The sequence below is a fragment of the Arachis hypogaea genome, chromosome 14 (assembly GCF_003086295.3).
Source record: "Arachis hypogaea cultivar Tifrunner chromosome 14, arahy.Tifrunner.gnm2.J5K5, whole genome shotgun sequence".
Lineage (NCBI taxonomy): Eukaryota > Viridiplantae > Streptophyta > Magnoliopsida > Fabales > Fabaceae > Arachis > Arachis hypogaea.
The window spans coordinates 135,816,722-135,841,489 of record NC_092049.1 but is presented as its reverse complement, the minus strand read 5'-3'; the positions used below and the strand labels follow the sequence as shown (position 1 = coordinate 135,841,489).

The following is a 24,768-nucleotide window of genomic DNA, read 5'->3' as shown; positions in this document are numbered from 1 at the left end:
AAATATACAACTCGTCGCTAATATTCGAAAATTCCATCAACACAACATAGAACTCTCGATCAAGAATCTCCAGAGAAAACAAAGCTATCATACTCAAGGTACGTTACATTACCATTCCTGTATATTTTCCACATTTCGAAATTGAAGAACTAGGTTTTACTGTTCTTCTACGTTATTTTACGTTTTACTGTTCTTCTTGCTCTACGTCTCATTTTACAGTTTATGATGTTCTACTTGTTCTAGGTTTTACTGTTATTCTTGGTTCTATGTTACACTATTCTTCTTAGTTCTTCTAGGTGTTACTGTTCTTGTTGTTCTAGTTCTTCTGGTAACTGATTTTTGGGGGTATATTCCGTAGTTTGGTGGGTGTATATGAGGTAATTTGTTGGGTGTATATGGCACAAATTGTTGGGTGTATATTTCTAAACTGATATACTGTAATAGTCAGCAGTTGCAACTGTTCTTATATTTGCTTGTCCATGGGTGTATATTGCTTGACCTTGTATATTGATGCATGTTTGAGTGATATCTGACTGATATATATGGGTGTATCTGAATCATATCTATGGGCGTATCTTACTGATATCTATGGGTGTATCTGACTCATATCTATGGGTGTATCTTACTGATATCTATGGGTGTATCTGACTCGTATATATGGGTGTATCTTACTGATAACTTTGGGTGTATTTTTCATTTCAGAAAAAATGGTAGCGAGAAACCAACCTGAAAGAAATGTAAGAACAAATATATGTCTTAGATGAAATCAGTTTTATATAATAGAAACATATCTGACTATAATTTTATTTTTATTTACAGCAAACAAAAGACCTTAAGTGTTCAACACATTTGTTAAATGATAAATTCAGAAACATGAGTGAGGAGAAGAAAATGATTGTGAGGGATTTGGGATTCGGTGGCTTGATGCACATCCCACCACTAAGGGTGCATCACCAAGTGTTAAGGGAGCTGGCTAACAACTTCAAATTAGGAAAGAACAGACTGGAAACTGGATACGGTTCTTTTAAAATAACACCAAAAAAAATAGGTGATGCGCTTGGCATCAACGCAACAGGTAACTCGCTAAAAATTATAGGTGTATATTAACTGACGCTTGGGTGTATTTTAGTTGATGCTTGGGTGTATTTGAACTGATATTCATACTTTGTTGTTTTCCTTTTTGTAGGAGATCTATTTCCTCAGAAAGTCGATTATAAGAAACTTTCTGAGGATGACAAAGAAATTTTTAGAAGATTCCAGGGTAAGACCCTCAAAAGTCTTACAGATGAGATGATGGATATTGGCGTTGGTAACGAAGAGGATCGCCTAATGTTCAAGAGGATTTTCATCCTCTATATACAGATGGTGTTCCTTTTACCAACGACAATAAACAAAATCTCGCTTGTGCACCTGACCCCAATTTTTGAGATGGACACCATAATAGAGAGAAACTGGGGAGGGCATGTTTTGAGTTTTATCGTCAAGGGCATAACCGACTACAAGGAGAAAAAGAAAAAGGCAATTGATGGCTGCCTCTTTGCCCTGATGATAATTTATTTTCATCTTTTTAAAAATAAAGGCAAGAAGAGGGCTGAAAGACCGCCAAAACCCTGGATTGCCAACTGGAGTAAGGAGCAGTTGGACGAAAGAATGACGGCAGAAAGAGAGAAAAATATGGTAAGTGAACATAATATGTTGGGTGTATTTTATTTACCTGAATGCTGCTAACTAAAATTTCTAATGTTTCAAGGGATTGTAAAGATGGCGCAAACAAGAGAGAAAATGAAAAAAATAGAGAAAAAAGAAAAAAAACAAGAAATAAAAAAAACAAAAAAAAGGAAGGCAAGTTCAACATCGTCTTCGGAGCAAGAAACAACTGATAGTGACAGTTCTACCTCTGAGTCTGAGACTCAAGAAGACTCAGAGGATTCACCAAGAAAACAACCCAGCAAAAAGGGGAAAAAGTAAGTACCATACTTGGGTGTATTTTCTTTATCGAGTTGGGTGTATTTTGTGGAACCATTTAGGTGTATTTTGTTTATGAAGTTGGGTGTATGTTGTTTATTAAGTTGGGTGTATTTCGTTTGTTGTGTTGGGTGTATATTGTCCATTCAGTTGGTTGTATCATGTGCATTCATTTGGGTGTATTTTATATCTTTAGTATGTTCTAAATAATGATTGTTTGCCTTCCAAAATGGACTCCAAAAAAAGAAAGAAGTGTCAAGAGGATGAGGATTCTGATTCAGAATCTGAATCAACTGATGAGTAATGTTCTGAAATTATTACTCCTTTCTTTTGGCTTAATTATCAAGATTTCGTGTATTAACTGAAGTGTCTCTTATTAACTTATAGAAGCGAAGAATCATCACCAGTGAAGAAGTAAAAAAAAAAAGAAAAAGACACAAAGAACACCAAAAAAGTAAGCACTTCTTTGGATAATATTCTGTGATAAAATTAATTTTTTATTTCTGATTCATACTTGTTTTTTCTATCCAGAACACAATCCAAAAAGAAAAAGGTTGTTGTTGAGCATTCATCTCCTGAAGAAGATCAATCCTATGATGGGTACGGTACTTCGTAAGCTATATTACCGTCTATCATCATAATTATTTTGGTTAACATCTTCTTTTATGAATGTAGTGATAGATATGAAATAGGAAGTGAAGATCTAGATGAATTGTTAAGGGAAAACAATGAAAAATCTGCTGCAGAGGGGTATGTCTTGTTTGGGTGTATATTTCAGATTTTAGTGTGTTTTCTTTGCTAATAATTGTTTCTTGTTTCGCAAGGAGAAGGAAGCTGACCTGCGATCGATAGAAGGTCGCTATGTCTCCTCTGAAACGTAAGAAGCATTATTTAATAAAATCTTGTTATCATGATTTACCTGTATCATATTTTGTCTGAATAACATGAAATCTGTTTAGAATACCGGACGTGAACTTGGGAAGTGATGATCCTTCCTCTCAAGGACACACAGAACAAAGTAGTGTGAACAGGCCGGCAGAGAGCATGTAATTTCTCTTTCAACTAACCGTTACTTTTGTTCTTTTATTACCTTCTACTTCTAATTCTGTATATATTTTTTTTAGAAAAAAAAGCCCTTTATTATTTTATTCGAGAAAAAAAAGGCAGGAAAAAAAAAGCAAAAACTGCAAGTATGTAAGTTCTCAAAAAACAAAGCCTGTCTTCCTTTTGAATTGTTTGGGTGTATTTTTTGACTTTCTTTGGGTGTATTTTAGGTTGATTCTGGTTCAAGAGTCAGCCAGTAAGCCGGCTGATTCGAATATAATGGTTGTGAGGGAAGAGACACCGTCGGAAGCGCTTGCAATGTGAGTTTTTCAAGAATATTTCAACCTTATAACCTTATTATTTTCAAAGGCATTGTTAACCTTTCATTTTTCTTCTTGTTTAGAGTTCCGATTCAAGTTTTTGTGCCAGTGTCCCAAACAACTACTATGCCGGAATTTGAAGAAACACCTGAGACAGATTTTGAACCAACCCCTCTGCTACAAATTGAATGAACTACAAAAACGTAAGAAATAGTATTGGGTGTATATTTGTTTAGAGTTTGGGTGTATATTGGGTTACAGTTCGGGTGTATATTTGCTTACAGTTTGGGTGTATATTGTTCCTGAATAATTTTTTCGTCATGATTAATTTGATGTGGCGTGCAGCACTCCTGAACCCCCCCCAACAACTTGAAGAAAGCACAGCCACACTTCCCCCAGCTACATCTAAAAGGTAAGTTCATCAGAGTAAAATCAATGTATAGGTGTATATTGGGTTACAGTTTGGGTGTATATTGGATTACAGTTTGGGTGTATATTGTTCCTGAATAGTTTTTTTATGTCATGATTAATTTTCTGTGCCGTGCAGCACTCCTGAACCCCCCGCCCCAAAAAAAACTTGAAGAAAGCACACCCACGCTTCCCCCAGCTCCATCTAAAAGGTAAGTTCATCAGACTAAAATCAATCTTTACTTATCATTCGTATATTCTTACTCTTATAATACGTTATACATGATCATGCAGTTATCCAGCCGAAGAAGGCGCTGCTGCGCTGATGATGATGGCACGGATAGCATCGTATGTTCCTAAAACAGATCCAATGCCATCATTCAGCCTGGGATTCACTAATTCAAGCCAAGAAGAAGCAGCAACGCAGGAGGGAGCATCAACGCAGGAGGCAGACAGGGCAAAAACTCCAGAAACTGTAAATTTGCTAAAACAATTAGAAGATTTGGTACAAAAAATAGCAAGCAGTGCGGCGAAAGAAGAAAGTAAAAGTCCACAAATTCAAAAGGAGACTGGCGGAGAAAGTTCTGAGAAGTTTGAAACTCCTGCGGGAATAAATCAGAATACGGGTGATATGAAAGAGAAGTGCTACATCTGGGCGACGCGAGTGAAGACATACGCAGATGGCAGTACTAACGAGTTTGACAACCTGTGCACTCTGATTGCCCAAGACAAATACATTTTGAATAGAATGCACCTTGCATCGCTCCAGGCAGGAAGTTATATAGAATCTGAGGTAATATTAGAATAACATTAATGTTTTAACACCAAAGTTAACTGCAATGTTTATTAATATAAATTGATTTCGGCATATATTTCTAGATTGTATCTGCCATGTGCCTCATCCTCAACCAGAAAAATGATAAAAGGTTTCAAGAACAAGTATACTGTCTCCCCCCTGATATTGTGGTAAGTGTTACTTCTACGAATTTTGGCTGTATTTTCTGTATTCCTTAGGGTGTATATTCTCTGATCAACGGGTCTGTTTTTGTACTCATTTGGGTGTATTTTTTACGTTCAATTGGGTGTAAGTTGTGTAGTCATTTGGGTTTATTTAAAGTATTCACTTGGGTGTATTTTCAGTATTTCATTTGTTGTTTCACAATTGTTGCAGAGCATGGCCGTTTCGAAGCACCCAAACGGGGAATTCATATCACCTAAAACCAATAAAGAATTCAAGGTGGAAGACTACCCAATGTTTATTCCCTTCATAGATGGAAAAAAAATTAGCTTTGCATCAATATGTGAGTTTTCATTTGTAAAATTTGTTAGTACCGTTCTTTACTTATATGCCAAATAAAATAATACACTGTTGAAATGTAGCAATCCTTCAGATTTTTGCGCCTGTTTGCTACTCAGGCCATTGGTGGTTATGGGTGATTGATACAACAAAGGGAAGATTTTATATACTTGACCCGCTACACAAGAAAGCTCCAAGTGATGGAAGAAAGCAGCTTAATAAATTCACTGTAAGTTGGCTCTGTGTTCTTTATTTTAATAGATAGGTGTATTTCAATTCAATATAAGGTGTATGTATGTTTTGCTTTGGGTGTAAGTATGTTCTCTTTTGGGTGTATTTCATTCGGGTGTATTACTGATTTGTTTTGTTTTTTAAAGGATATGTAATTTCAAGAATTAGAGCATATGCCGGCGGGGCACCTCTGAAGAAAAAGGAGAATGAGTTGGAAATTAAAGCAACATACGTTAAAATCTCAGGCCAAAAATTAAGGTATAAATTTGTGACTCTGAACATTAAACTTTCCTAAATGAGATTTGTAATTTATTTTCTTCGTTTTCAGCTATGACTGTGCTATTTACGTTATGAAGTGGCTTGAGTTAATTGAGCCCGAAAACATTAAAAGGGCGAAGTATGAATGGGATAATTGGCCACAGGTAACTGTCTTTAAAACTATATAACTTTGTATTACTTTACTAAAATTAATATTGTTGTTTAAACAGAATATACTTTTTAATTGTAGGAGGAGATGGACCACTATAGAGTAGAATATGCTTCGCGGATACTATTCAGTGAAATGAATAAAGAGAGAGATCAAGCAATTAGAGCGAGTAATGCAATAAGACTGTCCAAGCCATCCTCAGTATTATTGAGTCCATTTTGTCAGATAAATTCTACTGATATAGAAACTGAGTAATCTAACTGCTAGCTAGTTTGTAAATTGAACAAATGCTGTAAAAATTTTCCATTTATAAACAACTTCTGTTCAATGAAATTTTTTTTCATAGTTAAACTGTCTGTGCTGTTAAACTGTCTGTGCTGTATTCAAAAGCTCTGTATTACAGGTGGTAAAATATGAAGGAAAACATCAAGGCAGATCGAAACACAAATTATAAACTTTTACACTGAACGGAAGTTTAATATACACCCAAGATTGCTTAAATATACACCCAAACTGTCTGTGCTGTTAAACTGTCTGTGATGTATTCAAAATGTATGAATTACAGGTACTATAATATGAAGAGAAACATCAAATCAAATATACACCCATAACCTGCGATTTTTTACACCCAAAGAAAGTTGAATATACACCCTGAGATCTATCCCCCCTGATGCTTTGAGCCTAAAACCCTGAACCTTAAACACTTAAAACATAAACCCTTACCCCTAACCTGTAAACCCTAAAACCCTGAACCCTAATATTATATATATGTATCTATATGTAGAATGTGAATCACAAGAAAATTCACAAAAATACACCCAAAAGAACAGTGCTTTTACACCCATATTCTGTAACTATACACCCAAAGAGTTATCCCCTGCTCCTGGTACCCTGAACTGATAATTCATAACATGTCCTTGATATTGGCTGGAATTTGAATGCACCACTAATGCAGCATCAAACAAGTTTATCTGAATATAACAAACTCACATATTAGCTAAACTATTAACGAGAAAAATAAACTCAATCACCATAAATTTAAAGAACATTACTTTTACCTCTCTTAAAACTTTCGTTTTCTTCTTCTTTGTGGCATTTGCGATCTGTTTGTCCAACTTTGAACCTAGCCTATTTTTTGGACGTCCTCTTGTTCAAATCCTTGGCGGGCTTTGAAGCTCGTTAACGGATTCCAAGTTGGCATCTTCGTGGGATAAAGAAGATGTCCCCTTCCTTTTGGCTTTTAATGATTCCATCTCAGCCATGACGTTATCGTACGCACGGTGCAGAATTACAGTCAGCTCCTCCGATTCGGATGCAAATTCGCAAATATTTTGCGAACGAAAAACCAATTGGTCAAACCTCTTGCTTCTTGGCTCCAACAGTGGCTCGTCGTGGCTGCTCTTGATGTGTGTGTGTCGCCTCTTTACCTTCTTGCTCCATCGTTCCAGTATATATCTCGGTGACACTCGGCTTACTTGTTCAAAGCTTAACACGCTTAGTGCGTGACGACACAGTATCCCTCTCGACTCGAATAATAAGCATTGGCATTTTATCTTGGCTGCAATTGAGTCGTAAGTAACCACAAACTTGTTGAATATTGAGCTGGAAATTTGTTCTCCGACTTCGTATACTGAATAGCCTAGAGCGGAATTCGTTAATCTGGTGATGCAATTCGCCTTTCCTCTGAATTGTGCTTGGACTTCCCTAAACTTTTGATGAGTGTACACATCTTGAAACTGAGCTTCAATGGAGGATTTGGTTGCACACGGTATGACCGTATGAAAATCTGCAGCATCTGATTCTCTCTCTGCTTGCTCCCGGCTTCCGAGGCAATTATCGTATTGTTTGACGAACTGAAAAAGCGAGCTGTTCCGGGTGATAAACTTGTTAAAAAATGAATGCATGCTCTCGCTCCTTTGTGTGCTTCTCATCCCTGCCCAGAAGTGGTGATCCAGATAGATAGGAACCCATATATGACGGTCTTCATACAGATCTGCAGAATACACCCAAACACAGACTATAAATACACCCAAAAAAATATGCAATTTACACCTCTGCTGCAGATTTTTAACAAACATTACCTGAAAGCCACTTGTTGTCCACAAGACCAAAATTCAGCAGGAAATCATTCCAATTCCTATCGAATGAGTCTTTGCTATGAGAGTTCTAAACAACTTGGCTCATTTCTTATTCGATATCTACATGTCCCTTGTACCCGTTTAATTTGCTTGGTATCTTCTTCATGATGTGCCAAATACACCAACGGTGAATTGTTGTTGGCATACAGGCCTCTAAAGCCCTTTTCATTGATGCGCATTGATCAGTGAGAAACCCTTTCGGAGCGTTTCCTCCCATGCAACGAAGCCAACATTCAAATAACCATTTGAATGATTCAATTTCTTTGTTTTTCATCAAAGAGCATCCGAGAAGTGTTGACTGACCGTAGTGATTCACCCCGACAAAAGAACCACAAACCAAATTATACCTGAAATAAATTACCATAGTGCAGAATGCAAAATCATTAGGTACACCCAACAAATGCTTCGTATACACCTAAAAAAACAGCCAATATACATCTCTGCGACAGATTCATAAAAATACATTAATTTAGCATCATAAACAGGGACAGTTTGTTACCTGTTTGTATTGTAGGTGGTGTCAAATGAAATAACGTCTCCGAAATACTCAAAGGCAGCTCTGCTTCTTGCATCGGCCCAAAAAGCCACCTTAATCGATTGATCCTCCTCGAGTTCAAGCTCAAAAAAGAATTATGATTCTTCTCTTTCATTCTTAACAAATATTTCCCGAATTCCTTTGCATCTTCTTGTTCGGAAACATTCCACACTTCTCTCATAATGTAATTCCTCACATCTTTTTCGATAAAATTTAACTCGCGGTAACCCCCCGTAGCCGCAACAAATGATTGGTAGGTTTTGCTTGGTCTGATACCGGCCTCCTCGTTATTCTCTATTGTACGACGAATTGACATGTTTAGTTCCCTGTGCTGTTTGAGCATCTCTGCTTTACTTGGACAGCAGGGGTGTGAATGATCCAGCACAACCTTTGAAATGATCCAAGCACCGACATCCTTCAATGTGTGTATATAAATTCTTGCAGGACATTTTAAACCGACTGTCGGATTAGTCTTCTCGGTCAGAGATATTTTAGATTTCCATTTTCCTTCTCTGCTACATGTAATCAATTGATTCTTAATCTTGTTTCCCTTCCTATTTGTGCTCCGTACTCTTGTAGAAAAACCTGCAGCCTTGGCGTAGTTCCTGTAAAATTTTTCAGCATCTTCAAGGGTGGTAAAGGTCATTCCAACCTTCAGAACAAACTGGTCATCAACAACAAAGAGAGGCTGCAGAATACACCATGTCAAAAACTAAAAATACACCCAATCATTGCTGATATAATACACCCGAACCGAAATAACTCAACTAAAATAAAAAAAAACCATAAACTGTAAATACACAAGCTGCAGAATACACCATGTCAAAAACTAAAAACACACCCAATTATGTCTGATATAATACACCCGAACGACAACAACTCAGCTAACATAACACAAAAAGCCAAAAAAGTTCTGATCTACACCCGAGCGTCTGCTATAAATTCCAGATAATTAATCAAAACTAATATATTACATTCAATCGACAGATTCATGTTAACGTGTTAGTTTCACAGTCAATGTTCACGAATTATTTAGCTACACAATGCTATTCAAATGACTGCAACAAAATTCAAAGTAATCGTATGTAAATCAAACCTCAGGAACTTCGTTAGATTCAAATTCATAATCCACTTCGCCCTGATTCAGCTGACAATCTGAGGTTGAATCATCCATAATCTTCAAAACGAGTTCAAACTTTGATTTCAGAAAATAACAAATCAAATAGAAAACGAAGCTGGAGTTGCAGAGAGAGGAACTAACGTAAATGACGAAGAACATACCAGTGAGAAAGGAGGGGAAAAGAACGATCGAGAAGAAGCAGGGAAGAGGCGCGAGAAGAAGAACGAGCAAATCTGAAAATAAGGAGAACGAAGAAGGAAACAAATCTTTTAAATTTTGGTAGTTATATATACGCGAGATCTTATATAGCGCGTATATTGGACGTATGTGTAGCAGCGCGTCTTTTGGGTTTATTCCTTAATGAACTTGTAAAGCATACAAGCCATTAGGGCTTGTATGCAAAGCTTTTCTGATTATTTTATTGTTTATATATTAATTATAAGAGAAAAGGACAAATATGTCCTTACCTTTTGCCCCGCAGATATTTTCGTCCTTAATCATTGAAAAATACTTTTAAGTTCTTGACCTTCACAAAATTTGGACGGATCAGTCCCTAACGGAGACATTTGGATGGAGGGACTGATCCGTCCAAGTTTTGTGAAGATAAAGGACTTAAAAATATTTTTCAAATGGTTAAAGACAAAAATTTCTGCGGGACAAAAGGTCAGGGACCTATTTGTCCTTTTCTCTAATTATAAATATCGTCTCGGCCATTCTATTTAATTTCTTGTTTTTAATATTTTCAGAAGAAAATAATAAAATATTTATTTATTTATTGTAAAATGATCGTGATGCTAAAGGAAATAAAAATAAAGTGACATTGTTAATTTTTTAGAACAAAAATAAAAGCAAAGCTATTTATGATTGCACATGCCCTTATAATAAATTTTCTATCGAAAATGTCGTAGTCCTTGTCTTTACGATGTGGCCAAAATCAGTAGTATATATATATAATACTTTAAATTAAACGGACCCTATAAAACAATTCAAAATTTTCTCAATGTTCTAAATTTCTTATTAACAAAAGGAATCAAATCTTGTTGAGCAGATTCTGATGTTCAAAAAGCTCTCGTAAAAAATCGTTAGAATACAAAAATATATAGCAGTTGAGCCTATCAACGGATCAACTCCATTCTTCAATATATTAATAAAAGCAAACACAGCACTTTCACATGCATGTTTTTGTTTTTAATAATATATAGTTAATTATTAATTCATGACAAGATTATTCTCCTACTAATATATAAATTATTCATAACATCACTACTTGTACATGTGCTCTTTTTTTTATATATGTATATTTTTTATTTTTCTGCTCAAAAGGAACCATTTCAGATGTTACATTATTTGTTTATGTAATAATTAAATTGATTTTACCATCACACAGTTTAAGAGTAGTTGAGATTATTACCTGCCAGATTTTCGAATTAGAATGCTCCGGCTGTATAATTCTTACGCGTGAACATTATATTATATAATAGAAATTTTAAAAATTCGAGAGGTTAATTATCAAATAAATAAAATAAAATAAAATAAAATTCAACTTCATTTAAAAGTTGAAACTCGTTGAACTTTGTTCATTAGATCACGAAGTTAGACTATGAATAATATACTATAGTTAAAACATTACTACTATAGATTACGAATTTACAAAGTTACCAGGCAAAATAATTTATGTTTAAAATAAATATTTTGAGAACAATGGATATATATTATATTATAGTGACAAATAAAATCAAAATTTAAACAAAAATTTATTGCATTTCACCACATCACTATTGATGTAAACATTATTCACTATAAATTATTTAACCTTTGAATGGTTCTAACCTTTAGTGGACAGACATTTAGCTGGATGCCGTAAAAATTAAACTATTGTCATCACGTTGGCATTATTATTTTCTTTATTTTCTTTGTTGCTAACTTCCTATTAATAGAAAAGAAACTATTATTCATTTGTTCTCTTTTAATTTATTTTATCAAGTTTTACATCATCTAAATTTAAAAATTTAATAATTTTTTATAAATATAAAACAATTATTTTTTAAATTAATTTTTACGGTTGATTTCAGTCTATTTAGTTTTTTTATATGCTTTTTTTTTTTTTGTAAAATTTTAGTATATTTTTTCAATCATGATATATATCATTTATTTTTTCACATTATTTCTGATCTCGATATATATATCGAGGATAAATCCATTGCAAAAAAAAAAAAATTATAATAATTTAAACTAATATTGTGCTTACATATTAATTAGTTATATATAGTTGGTATATTGTGGTTTCTTTTTAATTGTTAGCACAATTCTGTTAACGTTGCAAGTGTGAGGAGTGTTAAAAGTTAGTCCTATATCAAAGAAAACAAAGAAGAGTGAAAAGTTTATAAGATGAGAGATCTATTAACTTAACACCTTAAAATTTTGAGTTGAATATGTGTCTTCTCATCTTATATTCTCCCGTTTAATTTCTCTCCAAAGTCTCGCTTCATGTGTTCAAGAGCTTTCCACTGTTGGCCCAACAAATTCCACAAGCTTTAATTTCTTGCAATCATTGAAAAAGGAAATGAAAAGCTTATCCTCCTAACGTCATGATGATATTATTCTTCCACATATATATGGAGTATTGATTATATATTATTACATTAGTGGATAAGTTATAATAAAATTTAAATAACTTCTGCAACAAAAAGAAATGGAATCTTATATTTAAAAAATTACTTTGCTTAATTAATCAGAGAAATGTGTCACCATGAAACAACATACCATGCTGTTTTTATTGATCCAAAATCTGATCTATTGACAAACATAACCACTTGAATTTCATCAGTGGTATGCAAAAAACCTTGATCATCAACACCAACAGCAAAAAACTAAAAAAGAAAAAAGAATCAAAAGCAAAAAACACTATGAAGTTTCAATTTAAACTAGAATCATATTGAATTCATCATTCAACCAATAATCAGCAACATTTGCCTCTGGATCCATTTTAACCACCTTATTAGTTTGGTTTCTATTCTTGGCTATCTTATTCAGTAAATCCGCTAGGTTCCTCCTCCTCTTTGACCCCGGCGAGTTCGAATCATCCTCCGATGAAGGCGAGGATGGCAAACAAGGTTCTGGAGAAATCCGTTTCACAGCGGACACTATCACTGGCTCAGACGAGAGCTCAGACGATGAGACAGATTTTTCGTCTGAGCCAATGAGATGAGGGAAATTCAACTTGGCTTTTCGGCCGCGCATTTTAAAAGCGGCTTTATCATATGCTATAGCCGCTTTCTCTTCAGTCTCATAAGTTCCGAGCCAAACCCTAGCCCCATTTTTCTTTGGATCCCTAATCTCCGCGGCAAACTTCCCCCACGGCCTACGCCTCACACCCCTATAACGCTTCCATGTCGGAGGCGCGTGCACTTCACGCCCTGCCGAGGCACCGGTAGGACTCTCACTATGAGAAGTTGTATCGGAAATGCTATCGCAATTAGGGTTTGAACCAGCTTGACATGATTTAGAATCATCCATTTTGAGATCATTGGTAAAAATGATTGAATCATTCTCAAGAAGGTATTGTTGAATGTATTCTAAGTATGCAGATTCTGATGAATCCATAATGGTGATGGAAGCCATGTTTTTTTGTAATGCTACAATTTTTTTTTTCTTTTAGTGGAGTGAACCTTTTACTATTATGAGTTGTATTTATAGCACCGAAATATGCAAGTCAGAATATTTTTTTAATATAAAAAATTGCTATAGAATATTATTTATTTTTCAAAAGTTGTTCATGGACCAACGTGATGGTATTCCCTTAAAATATTCTTCAAATTAAATGGTTATTTCTTTGAAGGTTCGATTCAACTTAGAGTGGCGTTGAAGTTTGAAGCGACATTGATTGTGGCCATCACGTGTGGTTTGTTCAATAAACTAATTAAATATGTTTTTGAATTTATTTAATCTCTCCTTTAACTTGGCAAGGAAAAAATTAGTTTGATCTATTGCTAGACACATGATGTTATTATAAGTGTTAAAATATATTTTATGTATTTATAACAAATTCTATTGTATGTGATTAAGAACTAAGAAGTGTTAGGAATATAATAATAATTTTTTCCACTCCTCCGCTCCCTCCGAAATAATAATAATAATAATTGTGCATACTATATAGATTTTTTTTAACTGATATATCTAACCAAGATTTATACATAAATATAAAATAATATTAAATAAGATTCTCATTTACAAATTTATAAAATAAATTAAAGATATTAATAATGACTTGTTGACACCAAAGATAGATTAGGTGCACTCATTTTGTTATTGTAACATGCATGACCATATCATAATAAAAGCGAACTAGATACATATAACCAAATTAGGTCTTAATTATTTCGGATTATTATAAAAATAAAAAAAAGGAAGAATACTCTAAGGTTTTCCTGATCCGGATATAGGTTCAATTTATTAGGTAAATAGTTTAGTTAAATTTTTTTTAAAAAAATAGGTTAAACAATAAATATTTATATTAAAAATAATTTATAAATAAATTATGTTTAATTTTTTAGTACTAAAAGTATTTATTTTAAAAGAAATGTGATAAAAAAAAATTTATTATAAAAAAAGTTATTTTTTTAACTTTTTATAAGTATTTAAATAATTTTTTTAAAAAATTATACCAAATATTAATACTAACATTTTTTATAAATAAAAAAAAAAAGTAACTTTTAAATTTTTTTAAATGGATCCGTGGTATTGCTTACTTCTTATTTGTTGTAGAGTCTTGAGTAGCTTGGGCCCTATCCACATCAAATCAATTAAGCTGTAGACATACTTTATAAATTTTAAAACACACGTATTCATTGAAGAATAATATAATATTTTAAGTATTTGAAGAAAAGAAAGAAAAAGAAAAGGTAAAAGAATATAGTCTTGTTTCTTTTACTTAATATTCTTTCAGGTTGTTGGAGCAATGAGATCGTTGGAGTTTATTAATTATTTAAATGTTAGTAGTGCTTAAATTAACTAATCCTATTATTACATAGGTTACATACTTATCCAGAATTCTCTATAATTAGTAGGGTCTATTCGGCACAAAATTAGTTATGGGCCTTTATTTAATAATTTAAATTAAAAAAATAAATTTATAAAATATAATATTTAGAAATTTTATAAATAAAAATAAAAAATAACATGAACGTTTGCATTGTTGACATACATTATTCAAGTTCAAAAGAAAACTTTGTATAAGAAACATGTTAAACATAAAATCATCATTCATGTGATCTACCTATATATATAGAGAGACCTAAACTATTCATGAATTCCTAGAGTAGAGGATATTGAGTGTCTCATTATTATATAAATCGTTGTGAAAGATGTAATTTTTGTAGGGTCAGCAGTATGGTGACTAGAAAATAAATGACCTCAGTTTAATTCTCATCATTAAAATAAAAAAATAAATAACATGTGGAGAACTTATCTAAAGATATCATTTATCATTTAAAGAAAAAAAGAGATAGGTGAACGTGATTTGACCACAACCAAAGATTCAAATTCTTATAAATATTTTCTATATAACCAAATTAATTTTATTAAATTTGTTTTAGTGATGTGTCAAGCATGTGCGCATTTAAATAAGGAAAAATATAGGAAAATAATGAGAATATTAAACAAATGTGAACAATAAATATGTTGAATATTCAATTCAATAGGTATGCAGATGATTATGTTGATTATTTTTAATTGGATGGTTATTCCTTTTGATTCAATTTACTCATGCAGAGTTAACAATGGCTAGTTGTTTAATTCATTAAGTGTGTGAATATTTATCATAATGTTAAGATTTAAGAAGTAATTTGAGATGGAGTATTTTTTTACTTTATTGGGTCCATTTTAGAGTCTATTATTCACATTATTTACAAAAGTTATTATCTACCTAACAAAACCGTTTAAATAAACATCTTATATAAAAAAAATGTTGTTACAAATATTATTCAATAAGAAAAAGTCTAGGAGACAGCAACTTTATTAAATTCTGGTCAGCATGTAACCAGCAAAGAAAAGTGAATCATTGAATGAAATCTCACACCAATTTTACACCATTAAAACCATCATTGATAACTATTTGATAGCTACAAATCACAAAAATTACTGGCCATAGCATTCCATGTTAATTAAATAGGCGTGGAATTGAGTAATGAAACATTATTAGCAGGTGCAAACGTCACTCACAAAAATGATGAATGATGAAAATAAATCACGCTACAAAGCTGGAAAAGGTGTATGAACAAAGCATAAAGAATCATATGAAAATGGCCCAGCCATAATATAAATATATATTGAGTTTTGTAGGGCAATAACACCTGCAAAAGAGTTTGGCCCACTCACATGGAAACTACCTAGCTATATGAGTTTTGTCCTCCCATAATAAAATATGAGAAAGTTTAGACACCAGCAACTTTTATATTTTGTGGCTAGTACTTAATTATTAAAAGAAAAATAAGTAATCTTTCATTATTGGATGTTAATCTCATATCATTAAAAACACTATTGATAACTAATTAATGGTTACAAAACACAAAAATTACTGCCCCTAACACTCTTCATAAAATATTTATCAAATAATAATAATGTCAAAACATATATTATTTATGACCACATTTACACCAAAATTAAAGTAATTAAACCTCACAATTTTAAATCTATTTCCCTTATTTTTGTCCAGTTTTAAATCCAACGTTACACATAAAAACTGATAAATTGCGACAATTCTGAAAGATCTAGCAGCAGTTTTAAACCGACACGAAATAATTTCGTGGCAATTCATCACCAGCTATTAGATAGGACGCTGCTAAATAATCTCAAGGAAATAAGTCAAATAACCATAACCAAAGTTACATGCTGTATTGATGTGTTCTTAGGAATATCCTCAATTCAAACCATAACTAGTGTTAAATTATTTTTTGGGTAATTTCAAAGCCAATACTCAACCGCCACAAAATAAAGGGAATTGAGAATAGAGAAGCAAGAGTTATGGTCAAAGCATAAGACAAGAGTTGAGGTAACAATTAGTATCATCATAATCATGAAAACTTCATTATATATTCCCCAAAAACACGGCAACATGCTGCTACATAAATGTTACCTACATGCATATGCATTGTTTCTTCCTACTTTCCTTTACACTTATTAGCTTCCATCATTCTATGATCCAGTAAAATTAAAATTTTTTATTATTCTGAAAATTATATAAGTTCCCATTTCGTGTTAAATTAGATTCTTATAATTTAAAATTTTTTTTATTAAATCTTTAAATTGTTAAAAAATTATAATTAAATATTTCTTTCCTTATTAATAGAGCGAGGTTGGATAATTAATTATTTATTGACAGTTACCTTTTGCTTGTATTATCATCAACAATAATTACACCAAATTAAAAAAACAAAAATAATATCTTTAGACTTAAAATGTGAATTGTGCATAAATTTTTTTCTTTTATATTAAAATTATATATTTATTCAAAAAAAAAATCAAAAGTAATACGACTCAAACTTTTAAACTTCAATGGTCGAAACTCTTCTACTATATCATAAAATTATTTATCCCAAAAATTTAAATTATTATATAAAAACATATAAATAGAAATATATTAATCATCCTCATCAATTCATTAAGCCATTGATCAGGAATAATTTAATTTCCTCCTACATAAACTTTGGCTTGGCTCTTATTTTTGGCTAGTTGATTTAGTAAATGAGTTAAGTTCCTCTTTCTCTTTGACCCTGCAAGTGATGATGATGATGATGATGATGAAGAATCTGAGAAATTCTCCTTACAAGTTGTGATCTTTATGATTGGCTCTATTATTTCTAAGGATACATTTTCAGAATCAGAGCCAAAAAGATTAGGAAAATTGAGCTTAGCTTTTTGACCACGCAATTTAAAAGCAGCTCTATCATATGCCAAAGCAGCTTCTTCTTCCTTCTCATAAGTTCCAAGCCAAACCCTAGCTCCGTTCTTCTTCGGATCCCTTATCTCCGCGGCGAACTTCCCCCACGGCCGCCGCCTCACGCCTCTATAACGCTTCCATGTTGGAGGCGCATGTTCATTTTCATTTGTATCTCTTTCTTGTTCTTGAAGTATATCGGATTTAGGGTTTGGTAAGGGGTTGTGCGAGGGAGATTGGAGGGTATTATGGTCAAAAAGGTCAACCGTGTTGTTGGAATCATGTCCAAGAAGGTATTCTTGAACAGATTCTAGAAATTCATAATCGGAATCCATGGTGGTGGTGAAGTGTTTTGGAGTTAAATTAGCTAATAAACTTTGCTATAGACGAAGTATTATTACAACTATATTCTATTATTTATATTTATAGGCACCGAACTTTGATAATGAAATTATTGTATTTCTAAACATACGAAGTATTCATGGTACAACGTGATGATATTCCTAATAATAAAATAGGAAAAGTATTGGAAATGTGTACAATGGAGATTTAGGGATATTCAATTCAGTATTAGAGATATAATAATTAGTGTTATCTTTTTTCATTAGCAGAAACTTTTGGAATGAGTGGTATCAAAGCTCTAGATCCGAAAGATCAAGAGTTTGATCATTAGTGAGTTCCAAAATTAGCTTAAGCTTTTAAGATGAGATGTTTATTATTCTTAGTACCCAAATGATTATTCTAAATAATATGGGTGATGTTTATTTTTTAACTCATATAATCTATTGTACACATTGTATAAATATTTCATTAACTCTCTAGTTGGACTCAATAAAATATTATTTTCCCGTTGTTTCCTATGAAAGTTCACAATTTATTTTTGAAGTGGCCCATGGAATAATAATAATAATTATTATGGAGGACTCACTATTTGTCGTCACGTGTGCATGATTTGTTCAATTTGAATTTTGAACAACAGAAATATGTCATTTTCACGATAACCTATTAACTTCAAATATCTCAAAATAAAAATTTGAATTATGATTGATCGATCTCTTTTTTGTGTAAACTTTCTTTCTTTAATTTTAAAACTTCAATATATTCTTAGCGAAAATATTTGAATGAATTGTTTTGACAAATCACTTGTATATATATTTAGATAACTATTTAAAAACTAAATAAAAAAATTCAAAGTTCAATTTTTAGATTTTTTATTTTTTATTAAAAATGTATTTTTGTCATTGATAAAAAATATCGCAAATTAAAATAATGTCTTTCTGGTGTAGAATCACCAAATTTAAAATATAATTCTTTTATTATATTTGTAAAAAATTACATTAAAATTTAGTTTTTAATTTTATTTTTAAAAATATATTAAATACTTAAGTACTTTTTTCACTTCTTAAATATTTTAATAATTTAGAAGATACTGTCATGCATCAAGACTTCACAATTCGATTCATTTTTTTGGATATGCAAATTTTTTGCGTATTGTGCATGGGTATGAAGGTGGATGGTGCTAGACATGATCGAATGTGGGATAATTTTTTTTGAACCATAAAGTGAAAAAATCGAACTGTCCGATTTTTTGTTAAAAAAATTATGAACACAAATCGGATGGTCCGATTTTGTGTGGGAAGAAAAATTGGAGGGTCCGATTTGTACCTTTAAAAAAAATTTTATTTTGAAAACAAAAATTGAATGGTCCGATTTTATTATTAAATTTTTTTTAATTGTTTAAAATACAAATTGGACAGTCTGATTTGTGCAATACAATTTTTTTTAATTTTTTAAACACAAATCAAAGGATCTAATTTACTCTTAATATTATAACTGTGTAAAATATCCATACACTCCATAATTGTGTCCAACACCATTTCTCTTTCCCTATCTAAATTAAAAAGTGCTCACAATTCAAGGATTTTGGTGGTTTACTCAAATGGCCACATTCATAGTATGCCTGTCACTATTATCTGTATGATGTGGTCCACTTTATAAGTGATCAGTCACCTAAATCAAGATGCAAGGGAACTTGTGCTTGCATTCCACCAGGGACCATATATAGTAATATTTAAAATTATTGTTATACATGCATTATTTCATTATTGACCCTTAAGATTTATATGTTAAATGTTTTCCTAAGGTTTGAGCGTTTACAGTTGCTAATATTAATTTGCTTATAAATCAATAATACTACTAATATATTTTTTCACATTTCTAACAAATTAAAATAGTGTTGATTCTCATGCTATACAATCTTTGTTTCTAGGGTTTCCTTGTCACTACCCTGCTTTTATTTACTGTGTTCAGATCAGGATACACACATATTTGAGTAATATCTTAAATTAGTTTTTAAGAAATTTGTAATTAGATAATTTAATCTTTAATAAATTTTAGTTTTTAGACATTAATTTTTACATCAAATTTTAACAAAATATTATACAAATCAATTTTTGTTATTATTTAATAAAAACAAAATAATTTTTAAATTTTTTTTAAATTCTCAGACCAATCCTTTCATATAAACAAATAATTTGATGATATGAAAACTGATTTAGAACTAAAATTTACAAAATATCTAACTAAAATTTTTTTAAGAATTTATTTGAAATATTATTCTACCATTCTTCACCAAAGCAGAAGAGTTGTTTATCTTTTTATATATGATTTTAAAATATGATAATGCTAACACATTATTATTCATTTATTCAAAAAATAGAGAGACAAAACACTTTGTATATATCTTCTTTAATTTACTTGAATTGTTTAAGATTTATGATAGGATATATCTTCTGGAGTTTATTTTTTCTAATAATTAAATAAAATAATATCAGAAAGGGTTATCTTAATAATTCTTAACTACTACGGATTCATCATTATATATGTAGTAGTGGTGACATTACTTTATTTAGTGTTCTAGATATATATTAAATGTGGGACTCCATTTGCTTGCAGCAGGTTTTAACAATTATTGTTGTCGATCATCCAACTTAATTTGATAAGTATCTCATAATTAGGTCATAGCTCTATTGAGATTATCAAAATTAAAATTACAATAATATTTGAAAAATAATAAAAAATAGGTTAAAATATCTCAAATTTATTTTATTTAATATTTTATTAATTATCATTATAATTAATAAATATTAAATAAAATAAATTTTAATTTTTTTTGTCTTTCTAATATTATCATTAAAATTAAAACATTTATTTAATATAGAAAGAATAAATCAAGGTTCTGAAAATCGGATCGGACCGGCCGGTTCGACCGGTTTAACCGCAAACCGGCGATGCAAACGGTCCGATCCTCCCTTAAAAACTGCAGTAAGAAGAACCGTTGAAAAACCGGTGAACCGGCCAAAAATCGGCCGGTTGGGCCGGATCGGTGACCGGCCGGTTCTGCTAAACGACGCCGTTTCTATTGTTTTAAAAAAAAAAAATTTTAAAAAGTCACCCGACCCGACCCGCTCGTGGAGCACCCCACCCCCCCTTCTTCCCCCGACCCCCATTCATCTCACTCTCTCAGTCTCACAGTGAGGGAATCAGTGAACCCTAGCTGCCCTCTGAAGTCTGAACCCTAGCCGCCCAGTCGCCCTCCATCGTCGCCGCGGTCTCGGGTTGTCAGCACCACCGCCGTCGCCTGGTCCTCAGCCCCAGTAGCCCTCCATCGTCGCCTGGTTCCCTGCCCAGTAGCCCTCCATCTCCATCGTCTTCATCTTCTCAACACCAGTAGCCCTCTCATCGTCTTCATCGTCGCGTGGTCCTCAACATCAGTAGCCCTCCATCGACCCCAGGTGAGTGACTCGTCATCTGCTCATCTTCTTTGTTTTTCGCCTCTGCTCATCTTCTTTAGTATAAAAAACACGAAGAAACATGAACTTGATCCTCTGTGAACTTAGATTTCTGTTCTTTTTTCTGTGAACTTCCTCTGTGAACTTCGATTTCTGTTCAATTTCTGTGAACTTCCTCCGTTTGTTGGTTAGTATAAGAAATAAATAATCTGAAAATTAAATTAATTCTAGTCTTCTATTTTATTGTATTCCAATTGCAATTTCTGTTTGTTGGTTTAGTAAGTTTTTTTATTGTATTCGAATTTTAAACTGTGCAAGAATTCCATGCACAGAATCAAATGGTTTTTCTGATTTTTCTGATGATTAATCATCTCTTTTGTGAATGGATTCGATGAACAAATTCTTATCTTGTTTCCTGAAGAGTGCCATTGACTGCAATCAATTTCGAAATTCACCCTCTGATACAGAAACATGAAGACGATGAAGAGGGCTACTGGTGTTTTAGTGTTTTGCGCTTTTGCTGCTTTGTAATTGTTGACTGGCTGAATGCTGTAGCAAATTGTTAACTGGCTGAATGCTGTTTTGCACTTTTGCACTTTTACACTTGTGTTCCATCATTTTCAATTTTGTAATTTGTGATTATTGATGTTGGGTACTGGGGTATACCTTAGGGTGATGAACTATTCTTCTAAGTTTTGTTTCATTGGTATTTCTTGATATCAATGATTGAGTTATTCAAGTTGCTTTCTCTAATTCTTATAGGGTTTACTTGTATAACCCCTAACAAATGGGACAGTGGTAAATTAATTATGAAAACAATGATGTATTCTCATCAATTAGAAAAGTTCTTCTTGGTCAAACTTTGCCTCCCTATGTATCCTTTTGGATGGTAACATGTATCATCTTCAATGCTTTTTAATTCCTCATAACCTGTTATAAATCTTTGTTTCTTTTGAAGATGTTCTCCAAACTGAAAGAAGGAAGATTTTCCAGAGAAATAGAGTTGAAAAATCTGATTACCAAAAAGATGGCTAATTCTAGACTTGCAGATGGTGTGCCAGAATTGTGGCCATAGGTCATCTACATTTTGTTAAAGTTAGAATAGAGAGCACAAATGATGGAACTGGACCTGCCTTTGCTTTGTAAAGTAGAGGTTGGTGTATAGATATCATAGGAATATTATGTTACAATGTCTTTAGTTGTTTAAAAATTAGAATGTGAACTCTATACTGAAATGACCAAGTAATGCTTTTATTACTATTTAGTCTTTAGTTGTTTAATATTTATATATGCTTTTATTACTATTTAACTTTTGAGTTTGGATTTTGATAAGATCATATGTGTTTGGTTGATGATATTTTATGTAGTGTCTCAAATTTCAAAGATATTTTAAGATTTATATTAGACTATAATTATATTTTAGAATGTGTATTTATAATTTTATTATTTCTATTTTAAAACGGTTTTTTCGGTTGAACCACCGGTTGGATCGGTTAAACCAATAAATCAGTGACTAGAGCGGTTTGATGACCGGTCCGGTTTTCTGAACCTTGGGATAAATACAGCTCTCTTAAAAAGTTAATTAATTAGAAATGTCAGGTTTTTTATCATCAGTTAAATAGTTAGGAGGTCAAAAATAATCGTTTTGTTAAAAGTGTCAACTCATCTTTTTTACTATTCTTCAAATATTTAAATAAAAATTTAATTTTTTTTCTATTTTCTATTGCTTTTAGAAACAATAGGTATGCTAATGAGTTATAACTTAAATGGTATAATCTTTTCATATTTATTTAGAGGTTACGAGTTCGAGTCTCTTTAATTATCTTTAGTTAAAAAAAAATAAAAACAATATGCATATTTAAATTAAATTTTTGCGCGTTTAAATATAAAAAATTAAGAGAATAAATTAAAACTTCTAATATATAACAATCCAGTTTTTTTACTTTTGAATATTATCGGTTTTGACACTTGAACATCACAATTTTGTTTTTGACAGTAAAAACAATGACAAAATTTTTGCACTCAATCAATCAAAACATTATCTATAGGAGATATCCTCATATTTTTATAAGGCACATTTCTTTCTAATCAATGTAGAACTTTACATTTTATTGTTATATGGGGTTCAACATCTCTTTCTAATCAAAACATTATGCTTATAAGATATATTTTTCTCCAACCGATGTTCTGTGACGGTTAGACAGAAACATGCCTTATAAAATGTGAGACATTGATCAAACAAAAACATGTATTATAAGGTGGAAACTTTTCCTTTGTAAATGTGTTTTTGATGGGTTGGATGATTTCTATGTTTTCAGGAACAAAATTGTGAGGTTTAAAGTGGTAAAATATACAATATTCATAAATTGACGAATCTGAACTATTATTGGAAAAGTATAACACCTTAGCCTACGATAACAATAAAAAAGTCTCGTGACCCACAAATTTAATTCAACAGAATACATAAATTCAGTTACAATTTTAGTCTTTATTATTTTATCTTATCTTATCTTTATTTATTTTATCTTTCTTAGGCCAATGTTCTATATATATTTAGTTTTACCTTTTTTGTAATACAAATTCAATTTATTCAATCAATAATTAATAAAAATTTCTTTATTTTTTTTCTATTTTTTCACAATTTTATCAGTAATCAACATTTTTAAATAATGTATGAACAATATAAATTAATAGAGTTAAAAGAGTGAATTAATCTTAAAAATATTAGGCCACTACATTAGTGAGTGGAATGTAAAATTCTACATCAGTCAGAGAAAAATATACCTTATAAAAATGTTTTTTTTTTTTGGATACATTTTGATAGTTTAGTAATTTCTATTTCTCCATAAAGAATAAAGACATGAGGTCTGTAAGGTAAAACGAACAATATTTGTCCACATACAATCAGGTGAAGTGAACTATTATGCCTATAATTTTTTTAATTTAAATATTACAAAATTAAAACTCCTAATGGTGATCTTCATCCTCTAAGTGTTCATAGTTAAATTTATCACATAAAAAAAAAAAGGAAAAACAAAGAAAAAAGCATTATTTCTTTATAAATAATATAGTGGCAATTTACTCATAAATTACTCCTTAAAGGTATAATAAAAAAAAATCACTAATGAATTAATGATCATGCTACATATGGAAAATTCATATATTATATAAGTTATTGTCCTATATGCCACACATCTCTTATGTCATCCCCACCTTATTATAATAATATATAGTAAAAAACACAAGTATGTGGCAAATTGTGAACAATTAACCAATTAAGGAATATATATTGATGTGTCACATGTAAATTTCATTTAGCAATGTGAACTCAAGAAAATAAATAACGTGTCATTATTTGACATGATTGTTATTCCTTAATTATTACACAATAGAATAGAATTCTACTAAACATGCATGACTCGCTCCTTTTAGTTTCTTGGCTTATAGTTTTAAGTAATCTTCATTAGGCTAATGGTTTAGCTAATTCGGAAATAAACATTGAAGTCATCACAAGTCTCTCAATTTGACTTTCCAACTTGTACGTTAGACGACTTTGTAC

The 24,768-nt window shown here is 31.6% G+C and overlaps 2 protein-coding genes and 1 long non-coding RNA gene across 3 annotated transcripts; 1 reads left to right on the top strand and 2 right to left on the bottom strand.

Moving 5' to 3' along the window:
- Positions 1-12,227: 12,227 nt before the first annotated feature.
- On the bottom strand, positions 12,228-13,147 carry LOC112744408 (uncharacterized). Its single transcript, XM_025794021.3, has one exon. The coding sequence runs from the start codon at positions 13,104-13,106 to the stop codon at positions 12,405-12,407; it is 702 nt and encodes a 233-aa protein (XP_025649806.1). The 5' UTR covers positions 13,107-13,147; the 3' UTR covers positions 12,228-12,404.
- Positions 13,148-17,055: 3,908 nt separating this feature from the next.
- LOC112744407 (uncharacterized) lies at positions 17,056-17,849 on the bottom strand. Its single transcript, XM_025794020.3, has one exon. The coding sequence runs from the start codon at positions 17,751-17,753 to the stop codon at positions 17,166-17,168; it is 588 nt and encodes a 195-aa protein (XP_025649805.1). The 5' UTR covers positions 17,754-17,849; the 3' UTR covers positions 17,056-17,165.
- Positions 17,850-20,890: 3,041 nt separating this feature from the next.
- On the top strand, positions 20,891-22,473 carry LOC140178372 (uncharacterized). Its single transcript, XR_011871460.1, has 2 exons — positions 20,891-21,212; positions 22,168-22,473. It is a non-coding gene; the product is annotated as an uncharacterized lncRNA (long non-coding RNA).
- Positions 22,474-24,768: the final 2,295 nt, after the last annotated feature.